Genomic DNA, 19787 nt, shown 5'->3' with positions numbered 1-19787 from the left:
ATAGTCGGTTCGCTGGAAACTGTAAGAGCTGGTGATTGGGAACATGCTGGGTTTATATTGTCCTCTAACGTTTTAGCGCTAGACTCAAAGACGTCGCATGAAATAATCAGGCGTTGGTGAAAATTGTTACAGTTCTATGTATGAAGATGGGTCGAAACATCCTGGCATATTCTTCTCTACCAGACTAAGCTCAAAACAGCTCACAGTGATACTTTCGACGAAACAGGAGGAATAACTGAAACTAATATTACTATTTGCTTTAACATACAAGTATATGTACGTGATAGACCCTAAGAATTGTGTCGATTTATGAGAGTATTTATGATCAATATACAGAGTATGTCCGGAAACTAATAGAAATGAGGCGATTTAAAAAAATTTGTTGAACTAATCGTTACAAATCTTTAAAAACTTTCAAAATAGGCTCCTTCTGCGTCGATACAGCGCTGCCAGCGCAATTTCCAAGCATTGCAGGCGTCACGGAAGACATTTTCCGGAATAGTCATAAAAGTCGAGGTGAACTCTGTTTGGATTGCCTCTGTCGTCTCAACAAAAAACTCAGAAGATTGCTTCTTTATCTCGGGATCGTACTCAAAGCTCCTAGGCTCGTCACTTGTGATTACGTTATTCAAACGTTTCTGTCGCATATTTACCGAGTTTCACACAGAATTTAATCACATACCTCCGCTCCAACGAGCGCGAAATGTTTTTCTTGACCCTCCAGGTGCAAGGAGAGAACTGACAAACCGCTCGTTCGTTAACTAGGAATGCCCTCTACCGAAACCTGTCGGTCCTATATTTTCACCACGACGTTGCAGAAACTACTCGTGATGGCTTTTTCTGTATATATACTAACGAAGAATATGTGGACGTGTGAAATCACTGGATATTAGACGCAGTAAGATTTTTTACCGGATGGGTCAAAGGTAAGGAATGTTAGAGCGGGGAGTTTTCTATAAAGAGTTCTCTATCAAGGTTAGGTTTTGACTGACTGCAGTGGCTAAAATTAAGGTAACTGTAGACGTAGTGCTCTAAAGGACAGCTTTTTTCAAGGAGGTAAAAATTAATCCGGTATCAGAGTATTAAAACTAGCATTGAGTTCGAGTATAGGAGCGTTTGTCCACATCTATTTATCAATATCATCAGGGTCAACATTTGTGAAACTAAAACGTTGTGACGTTGTACAGTCTTGTTTTAAAAGCGAAAGAGTACCTCAAGAATATTTCTATGCCTCTATAATTCACTTTAAATAACAAATAAAAAATATATAAAATCAATAATAAAGTGGCCACAATATCATGCTGTTCTTATTCGGAGCAACAAGATTTTTCCTATTGAATTTTTAAAGCAAAACCGCACACAACAGGATCTCCACATACAAATATGCATGTCTGTGTTGTCAGCTTTTGAAACAGTCATTCATTGTAATCTGCTTAAAAATTCAACTGACAACATCAGTCAGCGCATACTAATAAATCATAACCGAATTCCTGTTTTTTTTTGGTCGCCCACTAAGTTAAACGCTTAAACAAAGACCCAAAATAAAAGCAGAGAATCAACAAACACTTGCAAAAAAGATGAATATATGCAGCTACATAAATCAGTGGGGGGATGTGGATATTTAGCAGCACAATGCGCGTTGCACACACACATAGAAAGTAATGGTAACATATGAATCCACAAAATATTCTGCTCAACTATGTCATGCATATGAGCAAACCCCTCTCCTCTTTGCAGCAAGTAAAAAAGTATAAAAAGCATAAGAGGAAAGGCATGGTCACCCAGAAAGAAAAAGATGTCACCTTTTTCTCTTGTATGGTACTATTGAGCACTCGGCGGATTTGTGGCAGTAAGACCTTGTATATCCCGTAGTGGAGAGCAAAATCCGTCTAAGTGATTCCTAGGTAAAACTTTCTAAAATACAATACCATGAAAAGCTAGTTCACATTTTCGACTGGGTTGCGGCTACGGTTCTGAATATTCGCTACTACAAGGATACCAATCAGTGGCTTGGGATGAGCGTGTGTGTGTGACATGCCACTCAGCTTCTTCACCTCGGCCCAGCTCTGCTGCTTTGACTAATTTTTTCACTTGTCGCCGTGTGATAAATTGTATAAACATACGTATGCCAAAAACATAGTGTGTGTTGCCAGCGCGTGGTGTGTTGTGGGGCAAGTGTGGCAGACAGCGTTTGCAACTGAAACGTTTGCCGCTTTTCGCATACAAAAAAGGACATTAAAATTTTCTTTGTAACCGGAGAGTTTTTCGACACTGTCTAGTGCATAGTAAATTTCGGCTGCTTTCAACTTTGTTCCTCCACTCTTCCACTCCGCCGCTTAAGCTTGTGAAAATGTCATGCACACCACTGGCGAATGGGTGCATTCGCTTAATACCGTTAGAGTAGTTCGTTTGAAGTACAAATGCTAAAATGTTAGTTTGTGAAGAAGGATCTGGCTTCGGATTACAGATCTCAAGTGCATACATAAACACCCAGAGACTTTTGTGTTACGCAGCTGCCATTGGAACGCTCGAAACTTTGCATGACTGTGTCTCTCTCACAAAGCCTCAGTTTGTTTGTTTGCTTATGTTGGTGGAAAAAATTGAATTGTTTTCTTTTAGGCGCATAACTGATGAAAAAGTTTCCGAAACTCACACAAAATGTTTTATTTTTGAACTGACTACAGCAACTGCGTTCGTTGGAAGCTATCACGCGCAGCTTTTTTGCCTTTCAAAAAAAAAAAAATTTTATTATTAATGTTCCTCAGTTTTAATGCAGCAATTTATCAAACTTTTTAACGCACCTAAGAATTATGCAATGGGGTGCAATAAATGCACAGGCCTATATGATAGGCTGTTGAAATTTGCATACGGTTGCAATACATATTTGGAAAAATGAAGCTCCACTTTTTTATAGACAATTATTATTTTATATCTGGTAGGGTTTCTATTGGAGTATGGCAAATAAGATTACGAAGATAATGACGAAAATTCTTGAACTACTACAAAGTGTAGCTGTTATTCTTTCTTATACCGAACTCAACTGGCCAATTTAAAGTTTTTCCAACATGAACAAGGTCTTTTAACCCTGTCATGTGACGAGCTGAGTCAATTTAGTCATGTCGGTCTAACCGTCCGTCCTTACACGGCTGAAGTAGCTTCGCTGTCCGGAAATTACGCTTTGGCGGAGTTACTTTTCGGACAGAAATGGATCTCTAAGCGGAATGACTGAGAGTGTGGTGATTGGAGTAGTTCGTGGCTGCCCGCAGGGTTCTATCTGTGGTCTTTTCTGTGGTTGTACTTATGCAGACGACTTTATTCTTCTGGTAGAAGGTCGCACACGGTCTGATCTATAGCGGGCGGGAGGACATCTTTTGGAAATTATAAATACTTGGGGTTTAGGTGTGGGGGTGGACATATTGATGAAGAAAATGGTGACAATGCTGCTTAAGAGCAGATTTCAGAAGCATGAAGCATTCAGGGCTTGAGCGATGATGTCGTAAAAGAGGGATATCTATGAACCAGAAGGCTACTAGATGATAGGGTCAGGTGTAGGTGGCAAGACGTTGGTCCTAGCGGCCGAGTGACGTATGAGTACATTCGAGACGTTGGTTTTGTTGAGGGTAACCGAAAATTTAGATTTTGTCTGAGTCAGGGTTTTCTGCCTACGGGGCATGGACTTCCTAATGCATTTTTGCATCAGAAGGATCTATCTGATAGGTCGGGTTATTTTTGTGAGGCGGAGGTAGAGGAAAAGGTGCAAACAATCGCAGAATATCCGATGCACTCGGACATTAGGAATCCTTGTGGTATGGGGATTAGCTGGACCGATGGACGTTAAGATATTAGTGGTGTCATCTCCACCAGTCGGAGTGCCGAATAGTTAGGGTCGTTTGCGCGAGACTTGTTTAGGCGGTGAAGGCATTTAACTGGAAATTACGGTTAGTTTTCTGTATGATTGGTGTGTATGGGGTGCAGCCCCTGGTCACCAGTTCAGAGCAGTACGGAAGCTCAACTTGTAGCAGTTTATGCTAAGAGGTCTGGCTCCTCGGGGAAAATCGTGGTGATTAAAGCCCGAATACACTTTGTTAGTTAAATGTGCATTGCAACCGGGTGCAGGACCCAAAATATGGCAGAGGTTTTTAACGGGCCTCGGACACTACCAAGGTAGTAAGTGTGTTCATTCGACACTGAAAATTGGTACTGGAAATGCCTGGCATTTTCCGCGCGCTGACCAACACATTGATTCGATCCGCTGTGCTTTTGAGCGCCGTGGAATAAGGCTGTGGCCAGAAGGTACCCACGTTAAACACACCGGACGTTGGCCGTTCTTCCGTTCTAGCGACCATTAGTCCGTATATATGCGAACTAGTAGCATAATTTTTGAGATATGGACCTGAAATTTTTCACCCGAACTTTCTTCACCAAGAAACTGCTTATTTTTCGAAAAAACCGATATCGGACTACAATAACAAACTGAAACGATTGGAATAAAGTGTATGGATGGAAAGCATTGGCACTTCGCTTTCATCAAATTTGACATGAGTTATTGCTCTCCGAAGAAATTATTCAGATCGAGTTAATATAACATATAGCTGCTAAGGAAACTGAGAGAACAAAGTTTTAGTAAGGAAACTTTTGTATTTATGAAGCGTTAAGTTCGACTGTACCGGAACTATAATACGGAAGTTAGCGTTTTCTTGTTGATGTTAGTATTGATTGTAAGATAGACGAAATTGTCTAAAACTCTAAAGTCATGACTCATGACGTGAGTGCCAAAACTAACGATGGATGGAGCGGATGCTTTGGCCAATAAAACTTCAACTACCCTGAAATTATTTTGAGTGCGGCCAAAAAAGAGTTCAAGAAAGCAAACAAGTAAAGAGAGTGGACTATACTCTAACTTCTTCAGAGTAGTAACTGCTTAAAATCTCATTAAAACTCAAGTACTACATATATCAATTAAATTCAATATTTTATTATGAAATTTAAAAAAAGGCATCCTTTTTCTTCGTCGGTGAAGGTCATAAAATGCCTCAACAGTCGTTACATAGTTGCAGCATACGAGTACATTTCCTAAAAAATTTGCTTGCGGTGTTGCCAAATTTCTAGTAGTTTAACGGGTAGTAATGTTCATTTCGTTTACATAAGTCCTACTATTGTGTGTGTTTGAAAGGTTGTCTTATATATGTAATTGCATAACAAGAGTCATAGAGGCCTTTGAGTCAAACTCTTATATTCGATTTTACTACGTCCTGCTTAGTTGTTTCCCAATCAAGAGCGAATCTTACTCATTTTAATTATAATTTTTTAAGTAGTTTAATTAAATATTGAAAGACCTTATTAAATCCAGCAAAAACTTCCTTCATGTCGTACTCGTTGTTAGAGCGCATTGAGAAATACTTTCACTCTCTCACATTCTCACACTCCGTCAGCGATTAAATACTTCAAATACTTCAGAAAATTAATATACTTGCTGCCTCCAATTACTTTGCACCGACACGTTGACAATTTCGTACTTGAATCCAGAGTTTTTCGTGTCATTTAATAGCACGACACTCATTTTACACACAGCATTAATAAGGTATTTGCATTTTTACTCACGATTTTCTTCTCTTCACTTGCAGGTGGCAAAAGGTGGGCGTGCAAAATAAATACCAGCCGTACAATTCCAAATAATTGCCACTCAAGAACACCTATCAACAAGCACAATAACAACAACACTAACAACTACAAATATTACTAAAGCAATAACGATGCCGACTTAATGAAAAGGAAGTGAAAGAGACGAGTTGAAGACATCGAAAATGAGTGTATGCGTGTATGTGTGTCAGCATTAAATGAAAATGCGATGAACAGTGCACAACAAGCTCAAGTCGTAGCTGACGCTGACGGGCTGAGCGCCGTTGACATGTGAGCCGACGCGCGTAGCGATTCAACGCAAATCGACGGCAACAAAAGGATAACCGTTAAGGGATAAGAGAAACGACATCACGTGCCATAATAATACTGTAAAGTGAAACCAATTAAAAAGGCGCGTGATTCCAGCTGAGCGACAAGCTGGAGGCGTAAAACAGGCAACAGCCGACGGGTAATTTTAAAATACAACAAAAATAAAATGAAAGCCTAAAGGCAGAACCGAAACAAAAACAAAACAGAATACAACGGAAGTAAATTTACAGGAGCAACAACGGCGCTGGCATCCATGTTGCTGCCTCGTTTCCCTTTTTTGTGCTGAAAGATTGATAAATAATGCAAGCATGTTTTTTCCGCAAAATAACGGTATTCTGTAAGAAAAAGTGAACAAAAATAAACAACTGACAAACACATGCAGGCCAATCGCATACGCGTGGCAACGGTTTTTGAGTGAAAAACGTCGGAAGCGTAAATGAAAAGCGGAAACGGAAGCGACGGTGATTTTGTTGTGATTTCATTTATATGCTTTTGCTTTCTTTTTGTTCCCTTAACAAGCGGCGAAAAGATGATATAGATTTAAAAATAAAATTTTCGCCGTAACGCCGGACAACAGTTTTATTAACGCGTTAAAAATTATAAATGCAACAACAAAACTAAACTTGATTTCACACCAGCCACCAATATTTCCAGTCGTAAGAATAACAATAGCAATAACAACAGTAGCAGTTATAATCAGCACGTAGCAAATAAGAACGCCGCGTGACGCCAACTGCTGCCACGTCTGGCTGCTCAACGTCGCTGTTAACGGTTAAAATAATTACTAACGGTATTTATTTATGCTCACATACATTTGCATGTGTAGGAGAGTGCGCCGGAATTTCGTGGCGTTTTTAATGACCATTTTTTCGCACTTAATTTTACTTTACGGGCTTCATATGCCATTTGATAGTACGAACCCGGAAAGAGCATTTATGAAATTCGAGCGAATTTAAACGTCTGCTTTTGTATCGGTTTTACATACCTTCATATAATACATGTGAGCGTTATCGCTAAATTTGCGCGAAATTTAAGTACAACATTTAATTGAATTTGCACACACTTTGTGTATTTATCTCGCTGCATTAATTAGGCTTTTATACACTCAACTAACCGATGCAAAGAACAACACTAACAACAACAAAGCATGCTATAGTCCTTTAGCAAGTTTTTACTTTCGTAACAAACACAACATATCGATAAAACGTACAATAATTCATAGTAATAACAGAGAACATAATTAAATATAAACAAACGGTCGAGTGAATTGTCAGCCATTTAATATTTTGTTAATGCACGTCGACGACAAAATCATCGCTTGAACGCAAATCCATCAAGAAACAATAACAAAATGACACATTGGGTGCAGATACTGTTGGCGTTGCTGTTGTATGCAGGTGAGTCGAATGCGCTTTTTGAAGCGGAAATTAATATTTTGTATATTTTGAATGTTGCTGGTAATAAGTATGCGTTACAGTTATTAATACAGCAGTAATTTTAGAATCGGAAATATTTTAAAAGTTGGATATTAAATTTTAATAAAAAGTCTCATTGCAATTAAATAGCCATAGGAGCCTCTTTTCGCTTAATATTTTGAAAAATACGTGGGTTCTTAAACACCTTTAAGTCTCTCCAAATATGTGCTCTTATTTTTAACTGAAGGGTCCTCCGCCTTACAGTTTTATATTTTTGTTTCTCATAATTAGAAAGAAGAATTCAAAACTCGCTTCCAACTATTTACAAAAAATATATATATTTTGTGGAAAATGCTCTACAAAATGGTATCTTATGAATTTTTCGTAAACCTAACCGTTGAAAAGATATTAACGGTTATTTTAAGGCAATAATTTTTTGTATCTTATGAATTTTTAACTGCATGAAAAAAGATTCATAATAAATGAGAAATCTCATAATTTTGTAGGAATTTTACTGATCCACAGAGACCTTAATTTATTGCTCATATGTCGGTCAAAGCAGATGCCTTAGCAATAAGTGACCGCATAATATTGAATTTACCCGAAAATACTTGAGTAATGCTTTAAGTCAATGCAGTCTAAGCCTTGTTCTTTATATACGGGTTAATGATATCTATCCATTTTGACTTTTATTCTCTCTTTAAACCGTGGCCTAATTTTTTGATATTTTGATGAAACTAAGTGAATTAAGATAAACATTTCTGACAATCAAAATTTATTAACCAATCTAAATGGGTCTACGGCTTATACCATAATATGCAAAAGTTAATAAGATAACAAATTAGATTGCAATTTCTTCGAATAGCGCAAGTTGAATTCTTATACTACATTTTTGATATAAAACTATTAAATGAACCACGGAGTATGAAGGGGCAAAACTCCAAGATTTCGTATTAAGAGGCCGCGGTTTGATGGTGTGTTAGATAGCCAATAGCATTTTCGCTGCTCACTTGGGACCACAAACGCGTGAGACAACTTCAAAACACTGAATCGCACTACTCGTAGTATACTAACGCAATCGGAAGCGTACATTTAGAAAATAAAGAAGCATCCACCATAACAACGCACATTTTCGAATGAGGAGGTTATCATTGCTACGAAGTTTTACTTTGAAGACCTCCAGGAAACGTATTTCCTAACGTATTAAATATGTTGGACAATCGCTGGGTTCAATATATCGAACTATGGAAACACTAGTCTTAAAAATAAATCGCCATTTCTCCAAAATGTTATTTTTCTTCGTGGGTTAAGAACGTTAGCAGCTTAAATTGTAGAAAAAATTATACTGTTTGCTGCAGGAAACGGTATTTTAATAACCCTTTTTCACCAAACGTTAAAGAATAATATAGTCTTAGCAGTTTTTTCATTCTAAGAGTTTAGTTACTTTTATTTGAAAGTTACGACTCTATACAAAATGATACTGATAACATAAAAACAATTCATAACGTTCAATGAAAAAACATGTACAAATGCTCAACGAGTTCGGAGGATAGATTGGTTTAAAGCCACCAGTTTTAAGAATACGCATTTAATTGTTAGGGGAATTCAAATGTTTTATATTTAGTGTGAATTATATTCGATACACTTAAGTTCTGAATATCACATCATTCAAATGGCCTGTACGACTTCTTTTGCAGGAAAGAGTTCGATGAGCCCAATTTTCGAGTACCTACCACTAAACAAAATCGTATGTCATGAATTTCAAGTTCAAACTTGATTTCTAAAGCTTGAAGAAAGTCTGATTTATTGCTAGGGACCAACGACTTTAAATAACCCCGTATAAAGTAGTCTAATGATGTGAAATCACTTCTTGGGGGCCATTCTATGGCACATTTCTTGAAATAATCAAATCTCAAAACTTTTCTCGCAATAATTCGGTTGTTGCACGTATTGTATGGCGCCTGACTCCGTCTTGCTGGAATCAGATGTTATCAATACCAACTTTTTGAAACTGTGGTCATAAAAAATTGGCTATCATCTATCTATACCTCTTTCCATTGACAATAACCGTGTCATCAGCTTCATTTAAAAAAAATTACGAACCGAAAATACCATTGCAGCATAAACTGCACCAAACTATCAATTTAGGTGAATATAATGGTTGTTCATGAATAATTGTGGATTTTCTTTGCACTAGAATCGACAGTTTTGCATATTTACTGCACCACGCAAATGAAAGTGAGTCTCGTCGGAGTAGATGATTTTCTTAAAAAAATCGTTATCGCTTTCAAGTTGCCCCAAGAAAAAAATCAGCAAATTCACAGCATTAACCAATGTCATCAGTTCATTTTTCAAAATCCGCCAGCTTGTGGTTTGAGACTGTCCCAATTCTTGAGAACGTCTTGGAATCGACAAATTGCTGTCGTCAGCAATACTTGCCTGAACGGCAGCAAGATTTTCATTACCTCGAGCAGTTATTTGTCTTATTGCACTTGAACATTATGTAGATGAAACGTGCGTTCGGAATTTTAAACAATTCGACAAATAGCGACCACATGTAGACGATTATTACGACCATAAATGACAAAAGCAAACGTGAAGTTGCAATTGGAGAACGATAATTTTAACAATACAATTGAATAATTTCTAAGCGTTGTTCTTGCATATATCTTTCCACGAAGAAATTAAAAATATTACTAAGTACAATGAAAAAAAAAAATTTCAGTTAATGACATATTAAAAATTGCCGAAACGACACTTAGAACAATCCCTATTGGAAAACCCAGCATTTAATGGCTGGTTCGTGTGTCTCATTCGACTAGAGGGCGTAGAGGTCTTGTCATTCTGAAAACCTACCCAGATGACCCAAATAACGCATAAAAGCAGTTGGTAATTACTGCAATTCCAAGAGTTTCTCACTGCCAAATGAGTTACATCTTTTTCCTTCATATTAGTTTACGTTTTCTTCCAGCGACACGAGCCGCTTTAACGTCATATAATAAAGTTCAAGAGCTACACTCAATATATTGTATTTAAGTAAAAGAATAGTCGTTTTAAATTTCTTTTTGATAATTTTTATTATTTGATTCACAAAGAAAACAATTTCTATATTTTAGCTGCAAAACATGAGCTCCAATAAAAATTTATTTATTGAATTCGAAGGAGAAGCATTTTTCTTTGAAAACAGTAAAATAACAATAAATAAACTGCTTGCGAAGTAGGACAAACTTTTCCTCTTCAAAATCAATTATTTTGCCACAAAGCATTGCGCCAAAAATGTGTAAGGAAGTTACAGAAGCAAGCGAAGTCTGCCAGCGAACAAAGCTGCACTCAATCTTTTTCGGTATTAGATAGAAGAAATTCCAGTAAACTACTACAAATGCAACAACTTAATGTTGCCATAATATATATATTACATACGTATAGAAAAAGTACGCCACTTTGGTTTAGCCCAAAAAGGAGAAGAAACCGCACAGAATTACGGCAAATTAATACAGTTCTTTGCCGCGTTGACGTTTACTTGCAGAGAATAAAAGTTTTCTAAATTCCGCGGTTCTTTGCCGCTTTTTGCCTTACTTATTTGGAGGGCATGTGCTTACAAGTACGCAAGTAAATAAGTTAGTGTGTGCCCTATTGGAAATATCTGTTATAAAATACCATGTATTTACATATGCAAAAGTGCGAAATTCAGTTTGCAATTATCAAGTTTCGAGTTTTACGGTAAATCTGACTCAGCATATTCTACGGTGAAGTACTGATTTGCTGAATCGTCGTTACCATACCTGCAAAAGAACTCAAGAAAAAATTACGAAAATACTAGAAATTTTGTCAATCAATTGTAAAATCAGTTAGTCAACATCTATGGCATCTCAAAGCTTCCCGTTGGTCTCATCATATACGAAATTTTATAAATTCGTTGCGGACTGCCGGGTTCAAACAATAAAATGTGTTCCACTTTCATAGAACATGTGGACATGTGGACACATCTCTATTTAGCTGAGTCTAATACGTAGTCCCCTGGATGATTACTGCCCGGTTAAAGTTGTCTAATACTTCCGAAAATGCAACAATTATCCGGCAAAATTTTTGAATGCTATTTTGGAATTTACAAGCAACTACTTTCATAAAACTTTGTTAAAGCAGTCAATAGGTTTCTTTGAGTTATTTGATCAATTGGACATCGAGAGCAAAGCTACGCCAAAACCCTTTCATCCATATTTCACGATGTAAGAATTTAAAAACTATCGGAATCTCATCGTATTAGAAGCAAACGTAACGAGAGCAGAGTAATAGAGATTGTAGACCTTCGCCACTCTGCAACTCTTAAATTAGATTCAGATACAATAGTCCTCGAAGCAATTCAGATCTCTAATAAGATAATTTTTTGTTGCTGAGTTCGGGTACTCAACATTTATCGGAATATTAGATAAAACCACTGGACTAAATGGAAAATCATGCCACGACACGCATGTTTTGGGCTTAAGCGTCAATGATTACAAAGATTACTATAACTGTAATTGCTTGGGCTAATGCATACAAAAATTGAAAGCAAGTTGCAGTTTTGCAATTTTGGCTTAGATTTTCTGGTTGAGTTCGGGGTCATACTAGAGCAAAAAATTAGATGCGCGTAATTTTTAAGTACAGACTACTTCAGCTTAATATAGCGAAATCATAAAGCTCACATCGAATCAATTATACATAATTAGAAATACTAGTTCCAGACACAAATGATAACAAGTAAGGAAGAGCTAAGAACATTTTATACTCTTGCAACTTGCAAGGATTAAAGCCAGGGAAGTACCTCCAAGTTCATAAGGGTTGTTTGTCATATGCGGTCTAGGGCGAGTTTTCAAACGATTTTATTCATACTAAGCACAAAATTTGTTGAGAAAACTCATATATAAGTTACCCGAAAGTTGACAAATTTTTATATTAAGTATATGAAGAAGGAAAGTATTGACCCGATTCAACACATTTGAAGGCACACTTCTGTCAGGAAAGGATTATCTCTGAATTTCAATTATATATCTCACTTAATGCCAGATATTTTCGGTACAAACTCAACTATAAGTACTGGGGTCCAAATATTCGGTAGTTTTTGTTGGATTTTGACACTTTTTATTCATATGGTGATATGATCTAATGGCATTATTCTTGCCAAGTTTAATCCCGTCGTATTAATTGCCTATGGAATTGTACACTCGAAAGGAAAGAGTAAGATGGAACTTAAAATTCTGTTATATGGGAAGTAGGAGTGGCTGTCATGTCAATATGTCAAATGAATGCCACATACCACATTTAAATGAAATCTTCATTTAGTGCTTAGTTATGGAAGTTTAGTGGTTTTCGGTTAATGGCATTTTGTGGTCGCTTTCATCAAGAGATCTCAATTTTTATTCAAGTTACAGCTTGCACGGACGAACGAGCGGACGGTCAATCATCCTGATTTCAACTCTTCTCCTCATCTTGGTCGTTTATATATGCATATATAATCCTATATATATAGATTAGTTTTAGCTGATACATACAACCGTTATATGAACAAAACTATTATAATCTTAGCAACATGATGAAAGAGTATACACACTAACAGATCAGCCGGAAATAGCGTTCTGTAATATTCAAAGGGTTCGAAAATAATTTCAGTCTAAATCTGGACTTTAATCTACAAAAATAAAAAATGTAATCTTTCCCCGCAGGGCATGCACAAAGCCACACATAACTTTTACAAATTATACTTTGCTTTTTTATAAGTTTTCACAAAGCAGGGAGTGCATAGATGCCACTGTGGCAAAAACCTACGAGTAAACTTTGTAAATACGTTTCAGCCCGAGCCATACCACACCGCCAGACGCACAGAAACGCGAGCAAGCCGAGAAAAGCATATACATATGTACTTGGATGCCCGCGCATAGAATATTTGCAAGACTTGCAAGTCACAAAATTTATTCACTGCAAAAACCACAAGCGCAGCAAATGCATCCAGCTGAGGCGGCAAATGCCACATAGCTATGTATATGAGCGGCAAGTGGCGATTCCTGGTGCTGGCAACGGGTGCTGGCGCAAGGCTTTTGCGACTACCACAGAGCAACTTGAGGAACCCACTGCTACAGCGGCTGAATTACAATAGCACACAAACACAAAAGGAAGCTTTGAATTTGCCAACGAAATTGTTTACAGGATTTATGCGTAGTGAGCGTTGGTATAGGTGAATGTGTGTGTGTGTGTATATGCACCTACTGTTCTTGCGGTTTCTTGTGTAGACGGCACAGTTTCGACAGCTTTTGACTGCATGGATGGCAACTCATGTTGCCACTACTGCAATTTGCTGCTTTGCTTTCGGCATTGTCTTTTTTGTGTAAATTCTTTCATTCTCTGCCACTGCTTCTTGCAATTTCTCTCGTGTATTTGCAGTCCCTCATTTTCCATTTGCGGTCAGGCAATTGTTGGAGCAAATTGAACATTGCAGGCGGCAATTTCCAGCAGCTGACTCTGGCAACTGCACCCAGGCATACACACGCTGTCGCATTGCAACTACAGTTACGAGTATTTTGCAGCGAAAAACTTTTTAGTTGCGCAACTAATAGTAACAACTGTAGTTGAAAACACTGTCAATGATATGCCAAGTCATTGCCACACTGCCCCTGCGGTTGCATTATCCACGGGTTGCATATACATGAATTTTAATTGCATACTGTTAGGCGCCATTACCAGCAGCAATAACAGCCTTTTCGCTGCGCTGAAAATTTTTAATTACATCATTATATTGGCGTGTAGATTGTCGCTAATAATGAGTACTTACGGTTAAGTACATGCACACACACACACCCACACTCATGTATACAGAAAAGATCGTTCCAAAGTTATTCAGCGTGTGATTAAATAAATGCATTTACATAAGCATATATGTAGGCGCGCTCTCATTTATATTCATGCTTGCGCATTATACACGTTGAATAGATCGCAATTAACGCTCTTTTGAAATGTGGTTGTTAATAAAGCGTATTTTCGCATTTAATTATAATATTCATGCCACGCACATATACCGTTAGTACAAAGCGTAAGCAATTCAGTCAACGCAACAGTTAAAAATTGTGTGAATTATTTTTACATTAATGACCATTTGAAGTGAAAATGTACTTAATTAGTTTTTTTTTTATAATAACGGTGTTATGCATTAAAATAATCACGGCTTAAGCGCACTTGATAGGTTATATAAGTGGATTTTTATCATTTCTGTAGTGAACTTTAAATTGTAGCGCATCTGACATTACATTTTTAAGGATTAATTGTGAAAATCGTTAATACTCCTTACAAAAATAAATAAGTAGCATTTATATTAATTATTTTTAATGTCAACCGTTTAACAATTTAAAGCGTTACTTATTCAAATATTTCGGCAAAAGCCTATTATATAGACATGATTTTTCGAAGAACATGCTGTCATAAATTTTGTACGATTTTGTTTTGATATAAGGCCAGACTTGTTCAGCTAGCTTTGGTTATCGTGATAGCTTTCTCATATCGAAAAGGCTTGATTTGATTTGATTTTGTTTATCCTAAAGTGATTCTCCGGTATCTGTTTAGGATAAACAAAGTTACATAAGTACAACTCTTGACTTATTCTTAAATTCTGGTTCCCTAAGAGCATCATTTGAATAAAAACTACTTTCTCACGATGGTATGAATATATTTACCATTAATAATACATATAAATATATGCACTTGAATGTAGTATTCTTCTACCAAAGTAAGTATATACTGATCTAGTGCTTACTACAACATAAAAAATCTTTGAAAACATATCACGTAACAATAAAAACGTTAACTTGGGCTGCACAGAAACCAAAAAGCCTTTGACAGGTATATATTTTATAGCATAAAAGGGTATAAAAAAATCATATTTCGGATTTAGATCGGTCAGTGTAATTTGTAAAGAATACATGTCAAATAAACAATCGTCCATACAAAAAACGAATTTCAGTTAGTTTGTATGATAGCTATAAGCTATAGAGGTCCGATATCGCCGGTCGGATATCTTAGCAGCTTCTTTGTGAGAAAAGTACGTATGCAAGAACTGAGGGACCAGTTCGCGTGTATACAAATAGACGAACACACTTAAAACGAATTAGCTCATCACACTGATAATTTATATAAGCCCTTAACTAAAATATGAGCACTTTCTGCCAACCAGTTTGTTTACAGCAGCTGATTAAGTCGTTACACCTCAGTAGTGCGCTGGGATTTTTACAATGGATAAAAATATCGAAGAAAGAAATTGGCTCAAATTTTGTATTTCTAACCAAATTTCGTGCGCGAAATCATTGCGAATGTTGGGGGCTTAAGCTGATTCAGTTATATCCAAAATACAAGCCTACGAGTGGTACAAAGCTTTCAAAGATGGTCGAGAGATCGTTGAAGACATGCTTGGTTCTGGACGACGTTCGACCTCCTCAACTGATGAAAAGATTAAAAAAGTGAAGAATATGGTGTTTAAAAATCGCCAGACAAGTGCTTAGTTAGCTTGACATCTATCTATTTTGATAGATATTGAAGAAATGAAAAGCGTACTTATTGTACTCGTCCCGATAAAGTTCAATTCTTTTCAAAACAAATACTGTGAACAGGTCTCTTTGGACATGCGTGATCGTGCGAACTCCGATCTCACATTCTTGGAGAACTGCCGATAAGACATGGATTTATGAGTTCCACATGAAAACAAGTCCACAATTACCAGAGTGGAGGAAAACAATGAGCCGAAACCAAAAAAACCAAGCCAAAGCCGCCCAAATTGAAGATGGTGCTCATTGTTTTTTTGATATTCGTGGTTTGGTGTATTATGAATTTCTCCCGATAAGACAGATGGTCAATAAGGAGCTCTATTTGGCTGTATTGAGGCGTTTGTGTGCGACGATCCGTTGAAGTCGGCCGAAATTGCGGAAGAACAATTCACGAATTTAATGAGATGATAATGCACCATCGCATCCAGCCACGATTCTGACCAAATTTAAAGCCAAAAAGGCAATGACTACCATTGTCCAAGCACCGTATTCACCAGACTTGGCTCAGTGTGATTTTTTTTTTGTTCCAAAAACCGCAATTGCCGCTATGTGGAACCTACTGAAGGAACTAAAGGCCACCCCAAAAATTGCTTATGAAAAGTGTTTCGAGAACTAGAAAAATCTTTTGTATATAGTAAGTGTGTTTTAGATATGATGGAGATTTCTGAAAAACATTCGGTTGGTTAACAATCTTTTCAAATTATAATTCTGAATTATTTTTAAGTGGACATCAAAACATTCAAGCCTATTGTGGTCAATTTCATCAAACGGCAAAATCGACTATTTTCATGGGTATTGCACCAAACATTTTTTTTTTGTTTGAGAAAATCGAAATGTTTTAATATTTTTTAAATAACCATTTTTATTTTGTCGAAGATCCGAATTAAAATATTTCGGACTATAGTTTTTTTGTTTTCATTAAGATATTAAAAAAAAATTGAAAATTATTTTTAAATAATTTTTTCGGGAATACCAAAATAAAATAAATTTACTTCAAAAGTTAATTAAAATATTTTTAATCCATTATTTGCAACCCTCTACCCAGCCGAGTGTTATATAATGTTTTAATAGAGTGTTTTAGCGAAAAAAAAGAGGACGCACGGTGTCATATCAGGTGAATACGGGGGGTGGTTAATGGTTAAAATGTGATTTTTGGTCAAATAATCGGTCACAGTCGGTCCTTCCAATGATGGATTTTGAGCAATTTTTGGTCGTCAGTCAATTTGTGCGGAACAAACCGTGTCCACACCTTTCGTAAGCCCAAATGTTCGGTCAAAATGCGATAAATCGATGTTTTGGAGATGCCCAATTCCATTTTTATGAATTTCAATGATGATTTCCGCTGAGTTTTGATGAATTCACGCACACTTTCGATGGAATTTCCGGGGATCACGGGTTTTGTTTGGCCCACATGTTGATCGTAATTTATGTCCTCACAACCGTTTTGAAAACGTTGAATACACTCGTGCACTCTGCTACGTGATAGGCAATCATCGCCATAGACCTGTCTCATCAATTGAAGCGTTTCGGTAAAAGTTTTACCAATTTTAAAACAAAATTGAATTTTTTTGTTCGAAGCTCATTTTCGCACCGATAACACACACATATTGACACTTAAAACGCAATAACTTCACTCCAATAAATGAAATGTCATGAAATTCTCACTGGACAATCGATAAGGATAGCAGACTCTAACGCACCAGTCGACATATAGATGGCGCCACCAGGGTTCGCTAGGTTCAAAAAGCCCTGTTTAGTTTGGAACATACCATTTATTATATCAAAGAATGGTTATTCGGTCGAAATTTAAATTACAAAGTTTTACTATTTTGTCTACAACCTGCATATATATGTATAAGTACATATTGCTATTTACCGTTATTTGTATGTTTACTTAAAAAATTATAAAAATATAGAAATACGCCCGAAAGGATTAGGTTCTTAACATGATACAGATGCTGCTGAGTATTCAGCACCAAATGATGCTAGTTATAGGAAATAAGTTATGAAATATCAGTTTATAAAACGCGTTTAGTTATGTGGTAGTCTCTGATCAGAATATATTCTGCCACTTTGCAGTTTCGAAGGCCAGACCGCCGTTGTAGCATGTTAGAATGACACATTTGTTGCCTTTGCAAAAGGATTTACTTTATTGTGAGACTGTTCAAGAAGGACTTATACCACATATTTTAATGGATTTTGAGTATCAATTTATATTTTTGTTCGTTTGAATTTTGACAAACTAAAACCCAGAACTTACTTTGGAATATGAATGAATATGGTAGGGATTAGATATTCGCATTTTCGCCACTGGACATTAGTTTGTTCCCAAATTCCAACCAAAAGCTGACAGTAAGGTCAACCAACTAGACAGTTACGTTCACTATGAGTCAAACCTTTTGTTGAACATTGCAAGTTGAGGTGGACAATAGAATTTATATTTTCTTATAACGGATTAGTTTAGTACTTTCCTTACTTAGGACTCAAAATTACATTGGGAAAAATATGTATGTAGTAGTTCGTGTGAAGTATGCTGACGCATTACTTACAACAATTTTCGAATGAGTTATTCGAGCCAAGAGAGTGAATTGTATTTAATTATAATTGGCCTTAGTGATGATATTTTACTAATTATGTATCAACATGGTCGTTCGATGCATTAATATTTTGTTTTTTGCTAAATGGCTCTCACTAGAGCTAAATACGCACATTACTGTAAATTACAACTTATTACGCAATATAATGCATTTCTAAGGAATGGTGAAGGAATATGGACGAAAATCCATGTTTTCACTTGCGCCTCAGATGAGCGGCAACGGGCGAACACAATGCATCAAAATAATTAGCTGCAATGATTTTTCTCAGTATTCATAAAAGAACGTGAAAAGAAACGTCGCATAATTTTTGTTATTTGTGCATAAAAGCAACCAAAAAGAATGCTGTCGACCTTAAATGAAACTTAAGTATGTATAAGGTATTGTCAACGCTTAAGACCACAATAATAATTAAAACAATGCAATAACAAATGTTTAAAGCAACTTAATTAACGCCTGTTAAGCGCAATTGTGCCAGGTAATGCTGAGTAAATTATGAAAAGCCTGGTAATCAAAAGGACTTGGCGGCGGCTGACCTTCGAACTGCGCTTTTCAAATCTCACGCTTTGTTTGTGCGTTTACAAAAGACCGCGACGACAATTTCGGCGACCTGACGTTAATTTATCGCTCATAAATACGCGCCCCAAAGTTTTACAGCTAACGCCAGCAAACGCTGGTCGCGCTCCACTAATAGGCGGAAGGTTATAAAATGCTGCGCCGTTGCACATGTGCCTCAGCGGCGGCCAGGCCGTTGGTGATTATGGTGAGTTCCTTGCGGCTGATAGGCTGAGCTGACTACTAGCTGTAAATTACACACTTAATGTGGCACTGAAGCACGCATTGATTGTGTCGTAGTTGAGTTGTTGTTGCTGTTGTTGTTGTTATATACGTACACTGCGCTTGTTGTAAAAGTTCGTTAAGTGCCATTTGAGTTCAAGCGAATGGTCAACACGCGGCGTTTATCACTGCCGCAAGTAGTGTATCTCTGTATAAGCGCAGGGTTTGCGCTTACATAAGCACCTGAAATCTCAATACGAGTATACGGTATATGGATAAGGGAAAGAGAGTATCAGTACGGGATGTAAATGCTTACAGTGTAGTGCAGTACTAGGGTGGGTTATATGAGTTTATGGTAGTTTTAGGTATCTTATAACATTTATTGTTCTTAGGATAGATATAGTTTTGAGATATTTTCAATAGTATTTTACGGAAAATCAAAACGTCATAAAATATATGAAAATATCAAATATTGTTTATTTAAAACTCTG

The 19787-nt window shown here is 36.8% G+C and overlaps 1 protein-coding gene across 4 annotated transcripts in view; it reads left to right on the top strand.

The window, feature by feature from the left end:
• LOC120773797 (zwei Ig domain protein zig-8) overlaps positions 1-19787 on the top strand; it is a 586297-nt gene that overhangs the window by 433688 nt on the left and 132822 nt on the right. For all 4 annotated transcript variants that reach the window (XM_040102902.1, XM_040102904.1, XM_040102901.1 and 1 more), the window contains exon 2: positions 5625-7346. In XM_040102902.1, coding sequence (XP_039958836.1) covers positions 7301-7346 — 46 coding nt within the window. In that variant the 5' untranslated portion in view covers positions 5625-7300. The remainder of the gene's footprint in view (positions 1-5624; positions 7347-19787) is intronic.

The sequence above is a fragment of the Bactrocera tryoni genome, chromosome 4 (genome assembly GCF_016617805.1).
Source record: "Bactrocera tryoni isolate S06 chromosome 4, CSIRO_BtryS06_freeze2, whole genome shotgun sequence".
Taxonomy (NCBI): Eukaryota; Metazoa; Arthropoda; class Insecta; order Diptera; family Tephritidae; genus Bactrocera; species Bactrocera tryoni.
This window is presented reverse-complemented; position numbering and strand designations above follow the sequence as displayed.